This window comes from Miscanthus floridulus, chromosome 6, assembly GCF_019320115.1.
Source record: "Miscanthus floridulus cultivar M001 chromosome 6, ASM1932011v1, whole genome shotgun sequence".
Lineage (NCBI taxonomy): Eukaryota > Viridiplantae > Streptophyta > Magnoliopsida > Poales > Poaceae > Miscanthus > Miscanthus floridulus.
Window position 1 is genome coordinate 88,380,231 of NC_089585.1, and position 18,567 is coordinate 88,398,797.

Below are 18,567 nucleotides of genomic sequence, written 5' to 3' on the forward strand. Positions count from 1 at the left end.
CAACTCTGAGCTCTTCCCCACTGTTCCTCTTCGTCCTCCGCGCCGAGGAGCTCCGCTAGGTGCCCTAGCGAACCCTGGCACTGCCACCAAGATCCACGACGAGCCCTAGCCGCCGCCACCACCGCGCCATGCTGAGGAGATCTGCCACCGCGCCGCCATTCCTCGTCCCCTGCATAGACCTCGTCCGCGGCCCCGTGCTTCCGGCCTCCTTCTCCGCGCCAAGGTGCCCTCTTGGTCCGCTGTAGAGGTGCCTCTGGGGTGGACCCTCTTCGTCGTCGTCCGCGCCGAGGAGCTCCGACGCGCTACGCCGTCCACCGGGCCCTCCTCTTCCCCATCTGTCCACTGCCGTCCATGCTGTGAGCGCCTTCCCCTTCCCTGTTGGTGATTATGACAAACCCTAGCTACCTGTTATGCCAATTTTTCGATTTCCATTGCTGCCTGTGATGCCAATTTTCAATGTCGAGCATATGCCATTGCCTGTGATGCCAATTTTATGATGATGCTGAGCAAATGCCAAATTATGAACTCTATGATGCTAGATTATGCTGAGCAAATTGCCTGTGATGCCAATTGTTTGAACTTTATGAAATTGTTTGAACTGTTACATTTTTGCTTATAATGCTGAGTAGTAGAGAGTAGCAGTACTGCTGAATGTATCTTTTTTTGAATCTTGTGTTGTTGAAACCCCTAAAAAACATGCCTAAGTTCCATCTAAACTTTTCTGCCTAAGTTCACCTCTTTGAAGCTCTCTATCTTAACTACTAGCTACCTGCTATCTGCTATCTGCTATCTACTTATCTATCTCAACTTGCTTACTTGTCTCAACTTGGCTGCTGCTTATCTTGGCTGCTGGCTTAACTTGGCTTAACTTGCCTCAACTAGTTACTTGGATGCTCGCTCAACTAGTTACTTGCTTACTTGCTTAATATTATGGTTGAACTTGCTTACTTGGCTCTCTGCTACTATCCATGACTGCTACCATGACTGCTGTTGGTCCTATACTTGTACTACTATAGTACTACTGCTAGTCCTATACTACTCTCTACTACTACTCCTATTGTCCTACTACTATGCTACACTTACTCTCTACTATGGGGCTGCCTGCTACACTTACTCTCTATTCTACTCAGTAGACTATGTACTACTACTTGTCTACTCTCTTCTCTCTTCTATGGCTGGTGGCTACTGCTCTTCTCTCTTTGTAGTTGCTGGCTGCTGTGCACTTCTCTCCTATCTCCTCTCCTCTCCTCTCCTCTTGGGAATTGAGCATATGCCTTCTCAAACTTTTGTGGCTGCTTAACTAGGTTTGTGGCTGGCTGGTTGCTGCTCTCTACTACTCTCTACCACTCTGTCATTGTCTACTCTACTCTTCTCTCTTTGGCTGGTGGCTACTGCTCTTCTCTCTTTGTAGATGCTGGATGCTGGCTGCTGTGCACTTCTCTACTCTACTACTACTACTACTCCTACTCCTCTACTCTACTCCACTCTACTCTACTATCTCTACTACTCCTCTACTACTACTACTCCTCTACTCTACTCTACTATCTCTACTCCTCTACAACTACTCTATCTAATACTATACTAATGCGGCTGTCCGCCTCGGTTAACCGTTTTTGCCCGCCTCCATTAAGTTTTCTGTACTGACTCTTACTCTATGCATGATGTGGATCCGGTTGATCACGGTTCGGGCTGAGAAATCAACTCGTTTTCAAATGCAATTCATTTCCCAGCCGGACCGTTATCGCATCGGATTTACTCTGCTTTGATAATATTTGAGCTTCTTTGTGGCATATGCAATGATGAACTTTTTAAACTTTTAAAAATGTGCTGAGGCAGTGGCATATGCAATGATGTGAACCCTTTTATGCTGAGGCAGCGGCTATGATGATCGAATGCCCCGACTTGTAAGCTGCTAAACTAGGATGGCTTGTATACCATATACAAGCAACCAGTTTAGAAGCCATGTGATAACAAATAGGGCAAATATGAGCCAACTATGTAAATGATTCTTTTTGTATTCAATAGTTTTGTACTTTTCTTCTACAATTTTGTACTATCCTTCTATTTATGTATCCCAATTCCAAATGTTAATGAAAAAAGAATTGTGTACTAAGTTTTGAGATGAATATAATCACTCCATTGTGTCTGTACAAGTGAAATGTCCATATAAATCTCTTTTTCATAGCTTCCAATGGAGAACGAACCGGAGACCACCTTGCCTTAGCACGAATGGCGTGAACCTACCCCTAATGCGAGTAACGAATGCTCATCAGACTCAGATGGGAGCACCGAGTACGAGAGCGAGAAGTTGACACCGAGGCCAGAAGAGACCTCATGGAGAGGAAGAAGATCCAGACTTCAACCCATTGGACGAAACACGGATTCTCGCTCGCACCCACGAGTGAGTCCTCCAGATGAGGATACTGAAACACCAAGGCTTGAGGTACTTGCATCAGTGTGCGTGTTAATTACCACAATGTTTGAGGGGCTCCTGCAAGTATATAATTAATGCGATTTTTTGCCCTCGACAGTTACCGTTGGTGCCTCGGAGTTTGGAGTTCAACGTGGAGGAAGAGAAAGGGAGCCAAAACCACCCGCTCCCTCCACGGTGACCTCTTCAGCCGCAATGGCTGGTGGCAAGCAGGGGAGACACCCTTCACCTGTTATAATTACGTCTTGCCTAAAGTTTGGGAAGTGTTCGTCAGACAAAAACAAACCCCAGAAGCAAAGGCCAAGAGCGAGTAGTTCTCTAAGCTCGCAAAGAGGAACCAGCACCACCACCACCTAGGCATGACAGGGTATGCCGCTAAGAAGCAGTAGTGGCAGGCGAAAGAAAGGGCTTTAGCTGAGGTCGAGATGTCGGATCCGTACGCAAACTGCGATGAGAGGGCACGAGACTTCCTCAAAGGCCGCAAGCCGAAAAAGCTAAAGGAGGGCAAGACCAAGTTCAATGAGCCGTAGATCGAGGGGGCAGACAAGAGGATTATGGCAGTTGTTGCGGACGAGAAGAGCGGCTCATTCGAACCTCGCAGAGAGAGGGACTAGCTAGCCAAGGCACTGGGAAACCCCGAGCACTGCGGCTGCGTCCGTGGCATATCCTCGAGGAAGAGCTGGAAGACCATGGATTCCTGACAATCTAACGCGAGCACGTACCACACGAGGTAGGCGTACAAGGAAGGGCTCATCCAGAAAGGCCACGACGAGTTCACAAGCACCGACCCCAAGATGGTGGAGCTGAGGTCGTAGATGTTTTGCCAGGCTAGCATGCTACTACCACTGGGTGAAGCCGCCGAACAAGGGCAGATGGTGCCGTCGACCGGAGGACTCCTAGGTACTCGGTCGACGACATCGTGAAACGAATGCCCTACACGCTCGTGGTGCCCTTCAGTAGGACGACGAGGAAGAAGGAAGTGGCCAGGGGAGTGTCACTACCGCCCCAAAGCGGCGCCATGTATGACAACAGACCGATCTGCCAGACTATGCCAGGGTGGACGTGACGTGGACGAACCAAGAAATTGACGATGATGAAATCGACATTCCCACTCCAAATGGGATCAGACACAAGTGTTAACACTGGATTTTGGTCGACTTTGGAAGATGACAGGTGGACCCGCATGTGGGAAGAAGGACATTCGACAAACAAAGCGAGCGGTCGGCTAAATGCTTGTGCGGTCGGTTACTTCAGAAGGTGGTGACTCCATTCGGGAAAGCAGAAGATGGCAAGCAAAGCCGATCGAAAAGATGAAAGTTGTAATAATAAAGGACTCTAAGAGTTTAGGGCAAGGAATCGTGGTTTTCAAGTTTGTTTAAGAATTCCTTTGTAAATCGTAGTCTTTTAGGACTCGTGTTTTGTCTAGGGTATAAATATTGACCCTCGACCATTGTAATAGGCGTTCACAACCAAATCAATACAACCGGCCCCGTGCCAACTTTCGAGTCCTTTTGTCGTGTCGTCGAGTTCTTCGAGAGGAGTCATCGATCCGTCGACCTCCGTAAGTCCCGACAACCTTGTTATCATGTTTAGTATCATGCGGTGGATTTAGACATGATGTAAGTAGTCTTGTTTGTTTTCAATGATCGTGCGGCGGATCTTTGCTTGACAATCAAGAAGTCTTTGCTTATGCTTTGTTTATGAGTAGATACCGTGCGGCAGGCGTTTGCTCAATATGCTTAGTGAAAGCAAGACAGTTATCGGCTCTATTAGATACGGCAAAATCTAAATAGATTCATTAAGTTATCCTGTGTTGCATGTTTTAAATATTTTATATATTTGTAACACACTTCTGCCCAATCTAGATTAATATTGTTCGGCCCTATCTTATGGTTTTATTCGTGCTTCAATGATCATTGCTTTCATATTATCTTTGCAAATGGATAACATGCTCATAATGGCTGAATTGTTTTAATCTAGATTGTCACATGTCGTGGGTTCATGCATGTTAATTACGTTTAGGCTTTGACGAAACTAGGTGTCGTGCGGCAGATGCAGGTTTTAGATTAGTTTAACCGTGTTTATTTGCACGTTCCTTCTTCATGGACCCCAACTCGGCTGGACTGCTGAGCTTGGTTATGCATTAACTCATAATTAATTTCACTTGTTCAAACATGTCTTCCCATGCACATACATTCGGCAATCGGATCTTTACGTGTGTTCATCTTACGATTAGCCGAATGGTTTATAAACTTGTTGGCAGACAGCTTCCTATAGCTGTATGTCGTTGTAAGTGGCTTCAGGGCCGTATACATGGAACTGTCTGGTCTCACCCGACATGTTCCGGTTTGGCATTTAACTTTTTATCCCTTGTTAGTTTTCAGGTCAAACTGACTGGCACGTTTCCGGATCACGAAGCGCCCGAGCACCCGATTGAAGCCACGCTTTTCGGCTTGCTGTGTGTGAGGCACAGTGCGTCACATTTTGTGTCAACAACAAGTGAGGTATTATGGGAGAATAAGTGCTCTAGAATAAGAGCAACATTATCTTGGACGAGACAACGCCGGTGTCACAGCCCTCGCCGTCTCCCGCGGGTGGCAATGACGACTACGGCGGCGATGATGACAACGAGAATGCTAGCCTAGGCAGCAGTCCACCTCCTGGCACGAGCAATCCATAGGGAGGTACAGGGGTAGCATCGGGCAATGATGCACCACCGGCAAGTGGTCCGAAGGAAGGCAAAGGGCAATGTCCTCCCGCACCGAGGAAGCCTACAGAAGAAGAGGACGCCATACCCTGGAACCACACCAAGACGAGCTGGGCGGCCTATCAAATAGCCAACGAGCACCCATTCTCAACTACGTTTGAAAGGTATGCTACTGGCAAGCATAGTCAAACTATAATTTATGCGGAGATGCTAGCTGCTTTTTTCACTCCTAAACATCTCAAGCCCCAGTGTTCGAGGCCGAAAACACCATTGTCGATTTGGCCCCTGTCGGATGATTGCCCCGGCAACTATGAGCATGGGAAGTTCCTGTTGATCTTGGGCCAGCTCATCAATGACGAGCTATGGGAGGTAAGCAGGTTCCATGTCTGGTACATGGAAGCAGCGAAAGTGGGCCTAGAAACATTCATCGTCAAGGTTTCGGCGGAGTACTTCCACTTGTCCGACGATGCTCAAGTCGTCATAGAATTCCATGACATGCATAGACTATTGCGACGAAAGGACCTCGATGTCGCCCAAGTCACCTTGTTTGCCCTGTAAGTTCATTACGACTTTCACACCATTGCATCGTTGTAGGTACGTTAGGAAGAAACTAATAATGTCATGATGACTTGTCCTTGCAGGATGCAGTCCTATGTAAGCAAGGAATTGGGCAAGAATATTATCTATCTCTCTCCGATGCATATTACAGAGTCATCGTGGGTTACGATATACCAAACACTCATGAAAAGCTGGTGAACTTGAACCCGCAAGAGAGAAATTTCAGAAAGATCTGCGCTGCGAATGGAAGTATCAAGCGGGAACGTACATCTATGGAGCCATGAAGAAGGTCCGGGGAAATGGGTGTGTCATGGCCGCCCATCAGTTCGAGTAAGTCAAAAAGATACTTGGAACATATATATAGCTACTAGGATCATCACTTCTCATATTTGAAGATTTCAAATCTGTATTGTTTGAATGGTGCAGCGGGGGCATCATGGGCCACTAGATTGCATTTCTAATCTATCCTCAGGATGAAAGGGATGTCGTATTGGACTCTTTGTGGGATTCAAACAAAGAAGGGTACAAGAAATTCGAAAGCGTATTGAGATAGTAAGTGACGGTACTTATTCATTTACAGTAAACATAGGTGTTGAAATTGACACTAGTGGTTTTCGTACAACGCTTATAAGAAGTACGTGCAAGATCCAGAGTGCTATGATCGAAGATATGAGAAGAACAAGAATGGCACAACCCTAAAACTCAGGCGCGACTTCCTGGTACGTATCAAAAATCGTTTGTGCTATTATAACGAGCATGCTCTCTATATATGTTCTAATAATTATATATTATATATATCTTGCAGTGCGCCAAAGAACCTCCTGCAATAGTATTATGTGGATTCTACGTTTACGAATACCTGAGGACGTGCAACAAATTCAGCCACAGCTGGTGGCAGCTCAAGAAAGCACAAGGATGGTGGCGAAAGTAAAAGGTCGACCATAACAACTTCACTCGAATAGTAGCGAACATATGTAAGTTTATCACATACTCCTGTGTGCATGTTGGGCGACTGTTCTTCAACAAGGACAGCGAGTTAGCGTGGGAAGAGAAGTTCAAGAAGATCAGAAACTGGAGCACCCAGCTACGTGTCCCGGATTTAGCGTTGCCAGACCTCTTTGGATTAGGGCAATTAAGGTAGCGAACATCTTAATTAGTTTTATCAAATGTAAATATATGACATGCATGTAATAACTTCAATGATGTTGTTTCGTGGTATGATAAGGATGAGACGGCACTAATGAATGTGTTATATGTTTGTGCTCGGTATATGCGTATTTGTCTGCTTTTATATTTTATATATGTGTTTAATTTGCGAAAACAGAATTTGATTCAAATTCAAATCAAATTGCCGAGACCATTTTTAAAAAAAATGAAAAATATTAACGAAGGCGGGCAAGTAACAATGGCCTGCCTCCGGTAATCCTTTAGCTGAGGCAGGCGCCTTAGCTGTACCGCCTCGGTTAAACGAATAACAGAGGCGAACAAGTTAGGACGCCCACCTCCGTTAATGGACATGAATCAAGAAGGCAACCTCCGTTAAAAGTTTAACCGAGGCGGGCAGGGCAACCGTCTCCGTAAAGTCAGGATTAATTGTGACCTTTGATTGGAGGCGGCTGCAATGTCCGCCTCCATTAACCCAAAAATGCCTGCCACCATTAAGTTTTTTGTACTAGTGGTACCCTGTGTAGTATGGGTGCGTGGCGGGTGGCTGCTCTCTGAGAATCGCCCGCTCCCTTGGTCGCGATAGTGTTGCCCCGACCTCCCGTGGGCAGGTCAGGGGCCTTGGATTCGGCTAGTTTGGTGAGAGCTGGCTCCCGTTCGTGAGTCCCATACCCGTAGTGGGTATGGACGTATGCCTGTCTACCGAGTTGGGCAGGATTTGGATGGTGCCGAGCCACGTGCTGTGACATAGCCGAGTCCCGGAGTAGTCTTGACCGTCAGGGGGTGGGGCCCGAGGGATGACGCTCTGCCCCAGGACCTGGTGGTTTGAGGGTCGTCCTTCTCTGTAGCCGGTGGAGTGTACGCGGGCATGTGCGTCCTGTTAGGGCAGGCGCATCCAGTGCGTCCTGTTAGGGCAGGCGCATCCAGTGCCTCCACCTACCTCCTATCTTCTCCTGTGGCTGAGACCGGAGGTGGTCGAGGCGGTTGCGAGGTGCATGGTCGGGTGACAAGGATGGTCGAGGCAGGTCTCGTACGGCTCGGGAGGGGAGAGTGGTCGAGGTGGGTCGTGGTTTGTTGGGCCACGGCTGGCTGAGCCGCCCCAAGTGATTTCTAAGTGTGCCCTGGGGCACCCCGGTTATGTGCCCTCGACAAGACCCTTCGCCGGAGTACGACGTCCCTTGCGCGGCGAGCCCAACGGTCGAGGATCTAGCACCACCGCCGCTAGGCGTGGGCTCGCTAGTGGCGGATGAGGAGAACCCACGATGGAGAAGGTGTGGGCGTCGAGGCTGCCATGGCGAGCCCTGACCTCCTTCAATGGCTGCCAAGGCGAGCCAAACTCACCGCCCTCCCCCGACGTGGCGATGGGAGCGAGGCCACTTGGCACTGTGAAGGTCTCGATGTCGACGATGACATCATCGTCCTTGGAGACGCGATCGCCCTCGCCCGTGGACCAAGAGACGATCTTGCCCTCTGTCATGGTGGAGCTCAACATCGGCATGATCTCCCGGATCTTGGCGCGAACCATCCTTCCATGCCGCGGCTACCTCCGGTGTGTGCTCATTGGCACTGCCGCAGTACAAAGCTATGCAGGTAGGGTGGATGCGGAGAGAGAGCGATACGAGGGTCATCGCCATTGGAGCGGAGGGATTGAAGGAGCTAGGTAGAGATTGAAGGAGCTGACCTGTAGGGTCCATGTTGAGTGGAAGGTCACCATTGGAGTGGAGGGATTGGAGCTAGGTAGAGATTGAAGGAGCTGACCTGTAGGGTCCATGCTGAGTGGAAGGAGACAGAGGATGCAGGGTATTTTCGTCTATACAAAAATACAATGCACTGCATGTGAGCCTAATATTTTTCTGCTAGCCTAAAAAATGGCACTGCTCCGATTTACTCCGAATTATAATGGCATGGTTCCAAACTTGAAGAACTGTAATGGTAAGAATCCAAATAACCCTATTGCTTTTGCAACAACTCAAAACACGTGCTCGTAAATCAAACAAAACTTCTTATATGACAACTATTTGTCTAAGAAACATTTTATGTTAAGGGCATGTTTGATTCAAGAGCTAATTGATAACTAGCAAAAAAGTTAGCTAAAATTAGCTCTAGCTCATCAAAACAGGAGAGCTAATGGATAGGGTAATTTTTTAGCGTCTTCAACTAGTAAGTTACCCAACTAGCTGACCAACCATAACCAATTTGAGCTAATTTTTAGCTCCAACTAGTAACTAGCCATGTGTATCAAACAGGTCCTAATACATGATATTTTTGGAATACAAAGGTACAGATTTTCCATGAGCATATTACAGCTACTAGTTCGAATATAAGCCCTCCCAAATGCGAGCCACAGCAAAAATATAAATTCCACTACTTTTGTATGAGCAAAATGATCACCAAACGTAGGCAAACTTTGCTAGGAATGGTCAAAATAATATACAAAAGGTACACAACTAAAGTCTAGCAACGGCAAACTTAGGAGATGCTAGATAAGAGGCAACATATGCTCTACTATTGCATTGATATGGATAAAAAATGACCAGAAGATGTCCTCTACAGCAGCATATTTACACCAATGTAAAAAAATAATCAGTATGGAAATGGCTACAGAGATACCTAACCAATTTCCTGTCCCCCGTAAAGAGATAATAAGCAACCACCTATTCCCACTAGCGCTCTTCAGAATTGTACTTATTCCAAGCTTCCTGCACAATCACAGGAAAAAAAAAAGTTAGCCTCCATCTATCGCATCAAGTAACTTGATATATTCAGAAAGACAGTTTATCGCAACAAGTAACTTGATATATTCAGAAAGACAGTTATCAATTTATCAACACAAGACTTACTTTCGCTAGTCATCAGTAACAGGCATAACTTCCAAAGTTTTTTATCCGTGGTGTGGCCAGAGACATACTTGCGATTTAGAATGAGCAAGCATTTAAAAACCAGTATTACCAGATCTATTACTTGTCTGTCAGTTCCGTACGGATTATTACTTCAGTATTAATTGGGTATTATTTTTGCATTTTCTTTAACGCAGCCAGTTCTGGGACATGATACACTTTGCCTGAGTAGGCTTTCTGTCAATCATAAACTGGATGTCCTTGAAATCCTGCTGGAAACTAAGCCTTTGTTTGATCTGTCTTATTATTCACACTAATTTGACTGTGATAGTTGTATTGTTATATCCAAATGAACACATATATTACACATTCAGAAATGAACATGAGGGGAATGAAACAGCAATAGACCAGCAATGAGACCGTAATGCATATAGCCCATATATAGGTCCATCTAACAGATATCCATGTCTGGAACAGAGAAGACGGATAGCTGGGTATTAATGCAGAATAATATGCTCCATCTGAAAGCAAAAATCTAATGCGTGTGTTACAGTAAGGATATGTGAAGCACCACAGCAATGCAGAAACATCAACAGAGTCCCAGAGGTGACTGAGGCTAAAAGAACTTGGGAGTAAAGCAGCAGCCATACCAACAAAAATATCGAAACTTAAGCAACTGTAGATAAGCAACTAGTTTACAATGCAAGATGAGCAAACACACCTTAAGAAGATCAAACACCTTCTCACAAATGTATTTCTGTCTGATTGTAGCACCTCTTTGCTGCACTTTATCTGGATGGACACAAAGGGTTGCCTTCCTGTATGCCTTCTTGACACCAGCAGCTGTAATAAGATCTGTGAGGGGAACTGACTGCCAGCCACTGTCTGAACCAAGTATCTGCCCAGAAGACGAAAAATTTGCATGATTGGACTGGTGTCTGATTCCAGTAGTTGAAGTTCAAATCCAGCATGCCAGCTCAATGATGAAATGCAGAATTGAGCTAAGTGAACTCAAGAAAGAGCTCACGGAATTATTTCGTCCAAAACTGTACCAAGAGTGAATCTCCAACGAATTGGATTACGCATGCATACTGAAATAAAAAGATTATGCATGCTAAGAAAATTCTCAAAACAGATAAGATGGTATAAACATAAGTAATAAATTAGTAGGAGGGCATAACCTGATGCATGGTGCTTGATTTTTTTCATTACAAACTATTTATGTTTACGCCTGACACTCTTTTAATGATATTAACATGAACAAAAACTATATATTATACACAATTGAGTAAAACCTGGTGTATATTAGTATTTTTTTAACAAAGAACCCGGTGTATATTAGTTAGCCATTCCTTACACTGCCTGAAATGAATTTACATAGAATCCATGTTTTTTCTTACCGAAGAATCCATGTATTAGGAGTATTATTTATATTTATTGGCAATCTAATGATGGGCACAAGAAAAGTTTCTGACAAGAACCGGTGGAAGTCCTACAGTAACCAAGATGTAAATGGTTCAAACAGAAGTCCTATAAGCCAAAACACGTACATATTGCAATGTGGACAGCAATGCTCGCAGATTTCCTTCTTTTCCATTTGACCATCTCTTGACTTCAGGATCAAGAAATTCAGCCAGTCTCTGTATCCAAAAGTAAACATTTCATGGATAACAAATGTTATTTAGAAACAGAGGAATATGTTTTTTCTTTCCTGATGACCAACTATCTTACATGTTTCTCAGCCTGCTCCCTCTGCGCCAGCATGTCCTGCATGTTCTTTTCAGCAAGGGCTTTCGCCTGAAAATTGGTAATGATGAGGACTTCCACAGGCTAGGCAAAACAAACAAGTAAAGAAGGCAACATAGCAATAGCATTGGACGATACCGCTCGCTCAGCTGTGCGTTGGTGCCTTTCCAATTTTGCTTTATGTCGTAGAGCTGACTCAACCTCAACTACTATAAATAGCAAACATGACAAAGCAAGCCAAGTCTCACGTGTCATATAAGATAACACTACAGAAATATTACAGAAGATTGGCCACAAATACTTGAACTATCTTGCAGTAGGATATACTTCAAGCAATACCTTCGACACAAGAATCCATGCTTTTTCCATGCTTATTATAAGTTGCCTTCTGAAACGATGCCTCCTGTTGATTATCCTGTGTCAAGAATGCAGATTAGAACAGTATTTAGTTTGCCTATGCAACAAAAAAAAAATGCATACATAATGACATCAGCTACCTGATTAGGTGCCTTAAAACTATCCTTAAAAGAGGACCTGAACTTCCCCATTCGCTCCTTTGCATCTGCAGCAGCTTTTGCCTTTTCAATTGCCCTCTCCCGAGCTTCAGCAGTTGCTCTCTCAACTGCTGCACGTTCTGCTTTCATTCTAGCTTCTCTCGAAGCCTGCTCCAGAGCTGCTTGAGCAGTTGCCTTCTCTTCTTTCTCATGAGCTTCTGCAGATGCTCTTTGACGTGCTGAGGTGATCCTTTCTAACGCCATTCTTTCAGCCTTAGCACGAACCTCTGCAAATGCCCTCTCATGTGCTTCTCTTGTAGCTCTCTGAACAGCAAGTCTATCTTTTGCTCGCTCCATTTCCCATTCCTTCTCTTCTTCCAACTCTCTTCTCCGTCTCTCTTTATCTTGTTCCTTCACTTTTCCCATTTTGCATTCTTTTTCTTTCTCTTCATCAAGTCTTACCTCCTTCTCGACTTCTCCTTCAGCCTCTTTTATGTCATTCCTCACTTTAGTTCTCTGAACATTAAGATTCTCTTCTCTTGATTTTAGAATAGTTTCTGATGCAGTGTCTTCTGCAGCCTTATGTCTAATGTCACTGTCCAAGTAAAAAGGTTGCTGATCCATGAACCTTACATTTGATATATTGTCTTCTCTCTCTCTTTCTTCTATTTCGCTTCCAATATTTTGCCCTTCTTCTGACTCTGTACAATTTTTGGTTGGAATTTCTCTACCTGCTTCTCTGCAATCCACTTCAAGATTTTCAAGAACAGGAGTGCTTTCATCAGCCTTCTCAGCAGAAACAGACTCAGGTTTTTGGGAAAGGTGCTGCATGCTACAGCATGCTTCTGAAAAAGAAGCCTGCAGATTTTTTGACATTGTGCTCATCTTCATGGCATAATCACTGCCATCATCAGTGATAAGTTCATCAGCAGAATCAAATAGATTACCATCTCTGTCACTACTTACATTAAATTCTGCACATGCATCTTTGGGCTTCATGTAGACAACAGTTTCCATGGATTTCTGCCCTTCCCTACTGTCATGGTTTAGTACTTCTGCCACTGTCTTTTCAACATTGTCCAGCAAGCATTCTTTAGTCTCTCTATCCTTTCCATGGGATATTGTATCACTGAATCTGTCCATTCTGTTATCCAAATCTTGGGGTCCCCATGACCCTTGTGATTCTTGGCACTGATATGGATCTTTGTCAAAACTACCACATGTTCTCACATTTGATTTCATGTCTCCTACAATTATATCAGTTTCTGCTTCTTCATATTCACTTTCATTAGCAATACCACTTCCTGAAGTAACATAACCTTCCTCTTCAGCAGATCCAGCAACCTGATCCATATCTCCCTCTTGAAAATCTTCATGTGCATCAGCTTTCTCCTCAATCCCGAATTTTGTCATTTTTTCATGGATGAGTGATTCTGAATTTACTTCATTTGCTCTTCCATTTTTGTTCTGTAGGCGTGATTCATCAACAAAACTGAGTAGCCTTTCTTCCTCAAAATTCAAATAAGATTTGGAAGGCTCTTCTAATTTTGGTGTTTTCGCTTCAATTTCCTTGATCTCATCAGCATTAATAACATTAGAATGGTCCTGTAAAATCTGAGTCCTTGCTGAAGTACAAGGCAACCCATCAATGCATGGAAGCTGAAGTTCCTCTTTACTGTTGACATCTTGGTTAGAGTTTCCTACCAATGGAGTTTCCTGAGCTGTGCTTTCAGAATGATTTTCATTACCATTGGCATGACCTGCAGATAAACAAGGTTCCAAAAATGTACTGGAGATTTCTGGGTCAGCATGGACCCCTGCGGGTAAATTATTCATGCATGAAATCTCAAATTGCGCATCATTTTCGTGGCCTAGAAAATTCCCCACCCCTGGACATTGTTTTAAATGGGAATCGGTTGCCTCTTGGGATGCCACCCTTTCATCACGAGGAACTTCTGGAAACCTAGGTGCCTTTTCTTCAGCCTCCACGAAAGCTATACCGTATTTTCCCAGATTTACATGTTCTGTTCTCAGAACTGTTGTACTGTTACTGCCCCACAACTTTCTAAACCTTTTCGGCTCACCTGCAAAACCCCCTTCCTTTACTTTCTCAGACTGGTCGAGCTTGGTGGAAGAATTTGTCATCAGACCATTATTTTCTTTGGTGGGCTCTTGATACGTCACCCTTTCATCACAAGGAGTAACTTCTGGCAACCTAGGACTCTTTTGTTCAGCCTCCACAGAATCTATACCATCTTTTCCCTGATTTACATGTTCCGTAACTTCTGGATACCTAGGAGTCTTTTGTTCAGCCTCCACAGAATCTATACCATCTTTTCCCTGATTTGCATGTTCAGTTCGAAGACATGTTGTGTTGTTACAATCCCACAATTTCCTAAACCTTTTTGACTCACCTGCAAAGCCTCTTGACTTTTCGTTCTCAGACCGTTCAAGCTTGGCTAAGGAATTTGTCATCAGACCATTGTCTCCTTTGCATGCATCTTCATTAGTTCCGCATTTCTGATCATTGCTAACCAATTCATAAAAATCAGCATCTGATGTCCACTCTCCTAATTGTTCTAGATCACTGCCATTTTGCATCATCTCCTGAGGCTTCCTTGGTAATATAATCCCTTGTTTGTCATGATCACTATGAACAGGCTTAATTGAACCACTGCCCATGTTTTTATCCAGCAAAGCTATATCATTGCTTTGATTTCCCTCTTTTGCCAATCTTCTCATATTCAGCTTTTCTTCAAATAGATGCACTTCTTCAGGTGCATTACATTCCTTAATTTCAGTTGATTTTGTGCTTCTGTGATGAGCTGGTCGCTTACGGAATTTAAAACTGCCGCCTTTTCTCTCCATCAATTCTTTTGCAGCTTTTAATCTGGCTTCAGCAAATTCCATTGCTTCCTTCATAGCAGCAGCAGCAGCAACTGAGTTACGATTGACATCAGAATCTCCATTTTCGTTGCTTCCCCTTTTATTAAGCAATTTAGATGGTGGCATCAGTGGTGGTTGTACTTTGATGGGTGCTGCTGGAAGGCTGACGTTGGATACCCTTAAGAATGGATAATCCGGGGAAGGTGCTTCCTCGCTTGGCACTGAATCGGTGCTAGACCTCTTGTTGTCATTTTCATCCTGGCAAATATTTTCAGAGATGGGAGGGCATGTTGGGATATGCTGCTGCTGATCAACTACATAAGCACTATCAGCACTCTCCAGGCTGGAATCTGCAACGTTTGGTGGGCTCATCTTCTCTTTCACACCATTAGCATGTGTACCACTGTCCATTTCTGGGACATAATCCATTTCTGAATCATTTGACAAATTGCAAGAGTCAACCACATAGCTAATTGAAGGTTCTACTATGCAAGCGGTCATTTCAAAAAGATCATCTGGTCTTCCCCTGGTGGTCTTGTTATATGACATAGTGAACGTTTGCTCGCCATCTGGAGGAAAGGAGACTGGATGAAATTGCTCGTCATCAAAGTGCCTGCCAGAACCAGCGTCTGGAACTTGTTGATAGAGTATAGATGGCTCAGCATCCAATTGGGCAGATTCTTTTCTAGTTGATGATCTGTAGATATGGAAGTAATGAGCACAAGTCAGAAACAATAAAACATGGCATGTGCATTCACTCTCATCAATGATATCAAAAGGTTAGACCACTTTACACAGCTAAGAATTCCCCAAAAAGACACAAAGAACTATAAAACAATGAATTAAAAAAAGATGAAGGTATCTAAAGGAAAAATTTAAAGGCTTTGTTGTTGTTGTTGTTGTTGTGTATCTAAAGGAATTATGTTGTTGAACTTAATAGGGAAGCAGGCCCCATTGCACTACAGGAGTACATAAAATGTTCCACAACATGTTTTGGGAACCTAGGATCAGAATTCGTAACTGACTGTCATCATCATGACACATATCTACTTCTCTTAATGAAACACGTGCAAACAATGCACATTCACCGGAAAAAGTGACACATATCTAGTCAACACAGAAATAACCAGTAATGAAAACACGCAATTAAATTTAATAAGTGAAAATTCAAGATTGCACAGGCATCTCTCTAAGTCTTCCGGTTCACAACAACTCCAAAGTGGAGAAGAAAAAAAGACAGCACTTCAACACAAGGGAACTACTTTTGTGCGAAAGGACTTCCTCAAACAACTCCAGATATATACAGTATGTAGCCTCTTCAGTCGTGAGCATTGAGGCCCGTGACCAAATATAGCACTTCACCAAGCACAGGCCTTGTTTAGTTCCTGGGTGTAAAGTTTTGGGGTGTCACATCGGGTGTCAGTAGGGGTCTCGCATGGGTGTTCGGATACTAATAAAAAAACAAAATATAGAATCCGTCGGTAAACTGCGAGACGAATTTATTAAGCCTAATTAATCCATCATTAGCACATGTGTTACTGTAGCACTTTATTGTCAAATCATAGACTAATTAGGCTTAAAAGATTCATCTCGCTAATTAGTCGCAATATGTGCAATTAATTATTTTTTTAGTCTATATTTAATACTTCATGCATATATCATAACATTCGATGTGACAGGGTGGAAAGCTATTAGACAATCACCTTTATGGATCAGAAAATTTGCAGTACACGTAGCTTGGAAACGACATTCCACCATCCTACCCACACAAAATTAGCCGAAATAGTAAAGGAGAGCGGAACCAAGGCTTAAATTGGTAACGCGAAGGCAGCATTTCGTCGCCTAAATGGTGTGCGGTAAAGACGAGCAATCCCTCTACAGTGCAGAACCTAGCCCCATTAAACCCATTATTATTATATATCTCTAAGAGCGCCAGCAAAACAAGAGCCCTCCCCTAAAAGTGGAGCATAATTCTTGGCCCGTACAATGAGCCTGACGCAACAGTGCCACAATGGACGGGAAGAAAAAAAACGAAATCCTGAAATGGGGGGCAGAGCTCGTACCTTGAGCTCCCGCTCGGCGACGCGATCTCCTCCAGCAAAGACTCTGCGCCAGGAAGCATGTCCTCGTACGGCACCGCGAAGTCCCCGAAGTCGAACCGGCCGAAGATCTCGCCGTACCCGCCCGCGCCGGCGCCGGCGCCGTCTCCGCTGGCAACGGCCGGCGGCAGGTCGAGGTAGGGGATGGAGCAGGAGGCGGCGACTCCGCCGAACACCTCGGCGTAGTCCGCCGGCGCGGTCGTCCCCGCGGCAGCGAACGCCGGAGGCGGCGGCGCGAACCGCGGCGGCCCGCCGAACACGTCGTCGTAGGAGGACGCGGCCGCCAGTGCAGCCGCGGCGGCGTCCGACGCCTTCCGCCTGTGCCGCCGCTCCCGGTGGTGCCGCCGCGGCGGCGGCGCTGGCGCCGTGGCAAGTGGGTCCTCCATGGCCGGCGGCGGCGCCGTCTTCGGAGGAGATAGTAGGGGACGGCGAGGCAAGTGAAGCAGCTGCAGGGGAGGACGAGGAGCGGAGCGGAGACTGTGAGGTGAGACCCACGGCCACCGACTTTGGCGATTCAAATAGGTTTGGTGGTGACGGAGCCGGGGGTTTGGGGAATGAAAAGGAGTAGGACTGGTGATGGATGAATCGAGTGGTATGGTAGGGTAGGTGGAACCGGGTGCAGGTGGCGTTTTTTCTTGGGTAGTGTTGCTGTCCGGACGTTCGATGGATAGCAATTCATCGGACGGTGCCACAGACGTAGGCCCCGCATGTTTACGTGACGGAGGTCCACGCTGCTCCTCTATTTCTCTTTTGTGCTCGTTTCCCGCGCCAATCGTGTCGCGCGTGCCCCCAGCTTGCCCCTGTAGCCCGTCCCCACCCCCACAGCATGCCACGTCCGCCTTCGCACCGCCCCACGTGCGCGACGAGCATGCACCATCTTCCCTTGACCGCAGCACCCCTATCCGCTCGCCCCTAATACTTCCGTCCACTATCCCTCCGGCGAGCCACGCGCCCCCGGCCGTCTGGCTCGCCCCCCGGCTGAACAACATAGAAAGCTGAAATAAAACACGTGCAACAACACAGAAAACAACTACTGCAACATTAGGTTGAAGCAGTTGAAACACCATGAACATATTATTGCAACAACACGGAAACAACTACTGCAATATTAGGCTAAAGCAGCTGAAACATCATGAACATATTATTGCAACAACATGGAACAAACTACTTGTCGGTGTTTTGGAACCGGGGGTCCCTCAACCAACGAGTGAATTTGTGCTGCGTGCCCCTAATCCCGGATGGTGATGCAAAGAGACACAAGGTTTATACTGGTTCAGGCAATCGAGGCCCTACGTCCAGTCTGAGAGATCGATCTTGTATTCCTTGCACCTAAGTGCTCGTAGTAGGGGTTACAAGCTAGGTGAGAGAGGGAGCTAGCCCCAGGTCTCGGCGAGGGTGGTGCGGACTGCTCGAGACGTTGTTCCCAAGCAGCGTGGAAGCGTGGTTCTATCGGTGTGTTCGTCTTCTTCTTCCTCCTCCTTCCCTTCTTTCTAGAAATGGTACCGGCTACCTCCTTTTATACCCACAAGGAGGAAGCCAGAAGTACATGAGAAGGCTACTGTTTGCTGACGTGTTCTGCTCCCGGAGCAGCGCGGCGTCGTGGGAGTTCCCATCGGTGTCTAGTCGGTATGGTCTCCAGGCCGGC

The 18,567-nt window shown here is 45.6% G+C and overlaps 1 protein-coding gene across 3 annotated transcripts; it reads right to left on the reverse strand.

The window, feature by feature from the left end:
* Nucleotides 1-9,346: 9,346 nt before the first annotated feature.
* On the reverse strand, nucleotides 9,347-17,443 carry LOC136456274 (auxilin-like protein 1). 3 transcript variants are annotated; one of them, XM_066456075.1, is made up of 8 exons: nucleotides 16,887-17,440; nucleotides 11,941-15,520; nucleotides 11,783-11,858; nucleotides 11,582-11,649; nucleotides 11,429-11,494; nucleotides 11,248-11,337; nucleotides 10,419-10,595; nucleotides 9,347-9,559 (listed from the first exon to the last, which is right to left on the reverse strand). In XM_066456075.1, exons 1-8 carry the CDS (start codon nucleotides 17,306-17,308, stop codon nucleotides 9,524-9,526), a joined length of 4,515 nt encoding a protein of 1,504 aa, XP_066312172.1. In that variant the 5' UTR covers nucleotides 17,309-17,440; the 3' UTR covers nucleotides 9,347-9,523. The 3 variants fall into 3 exon arrangements, with proteins under 3 accessions (XP_066312172.1, XP_066312171.1, XP_066312173.1); XM_066456074.1 differs by having other exon boundaries at nucleotides 11,582-11,652; nucleotides 16,887-17,439; XM_066456076.1 differs by lacking the exons at nucleotides 9,347-9,559; nucleotides 10,419-10,595 and adding an exon at nucleotides 10,606-10,788 and having other exon boundaries at nucleotides 11,582-11,652; nucleotides 16,887-17,443.
* Nucleotides 17,444-18,567: the final 1,124 nt, after the last annotated feature.

Bases quoted from the DNA above. Each gene is read 5' to 3' on its own strand.
- LOC136456274 (XM_066456074.1), bottom strand. From the start codon at position 17,308: ATGGAGGACCCACTTGCCACGGCGCCAGCGCCGCCGCCGCGGCGGCAC. The intron at 11,653-11,782 runs GTATTGCTTGAA...TGCTATTTATAG, and splicing joins CATGGATTCTTGTGTCGAAG to TAGTTGAGGTTGAGTCAGCT. The intron at 9,560-10,418 runs GTGTGTTTGCTC...GTGATTGTGCAG, and splicing joins AGGTGTTTGATCTTCTTAAG to GAAGCTTGGAATAAGTACAA.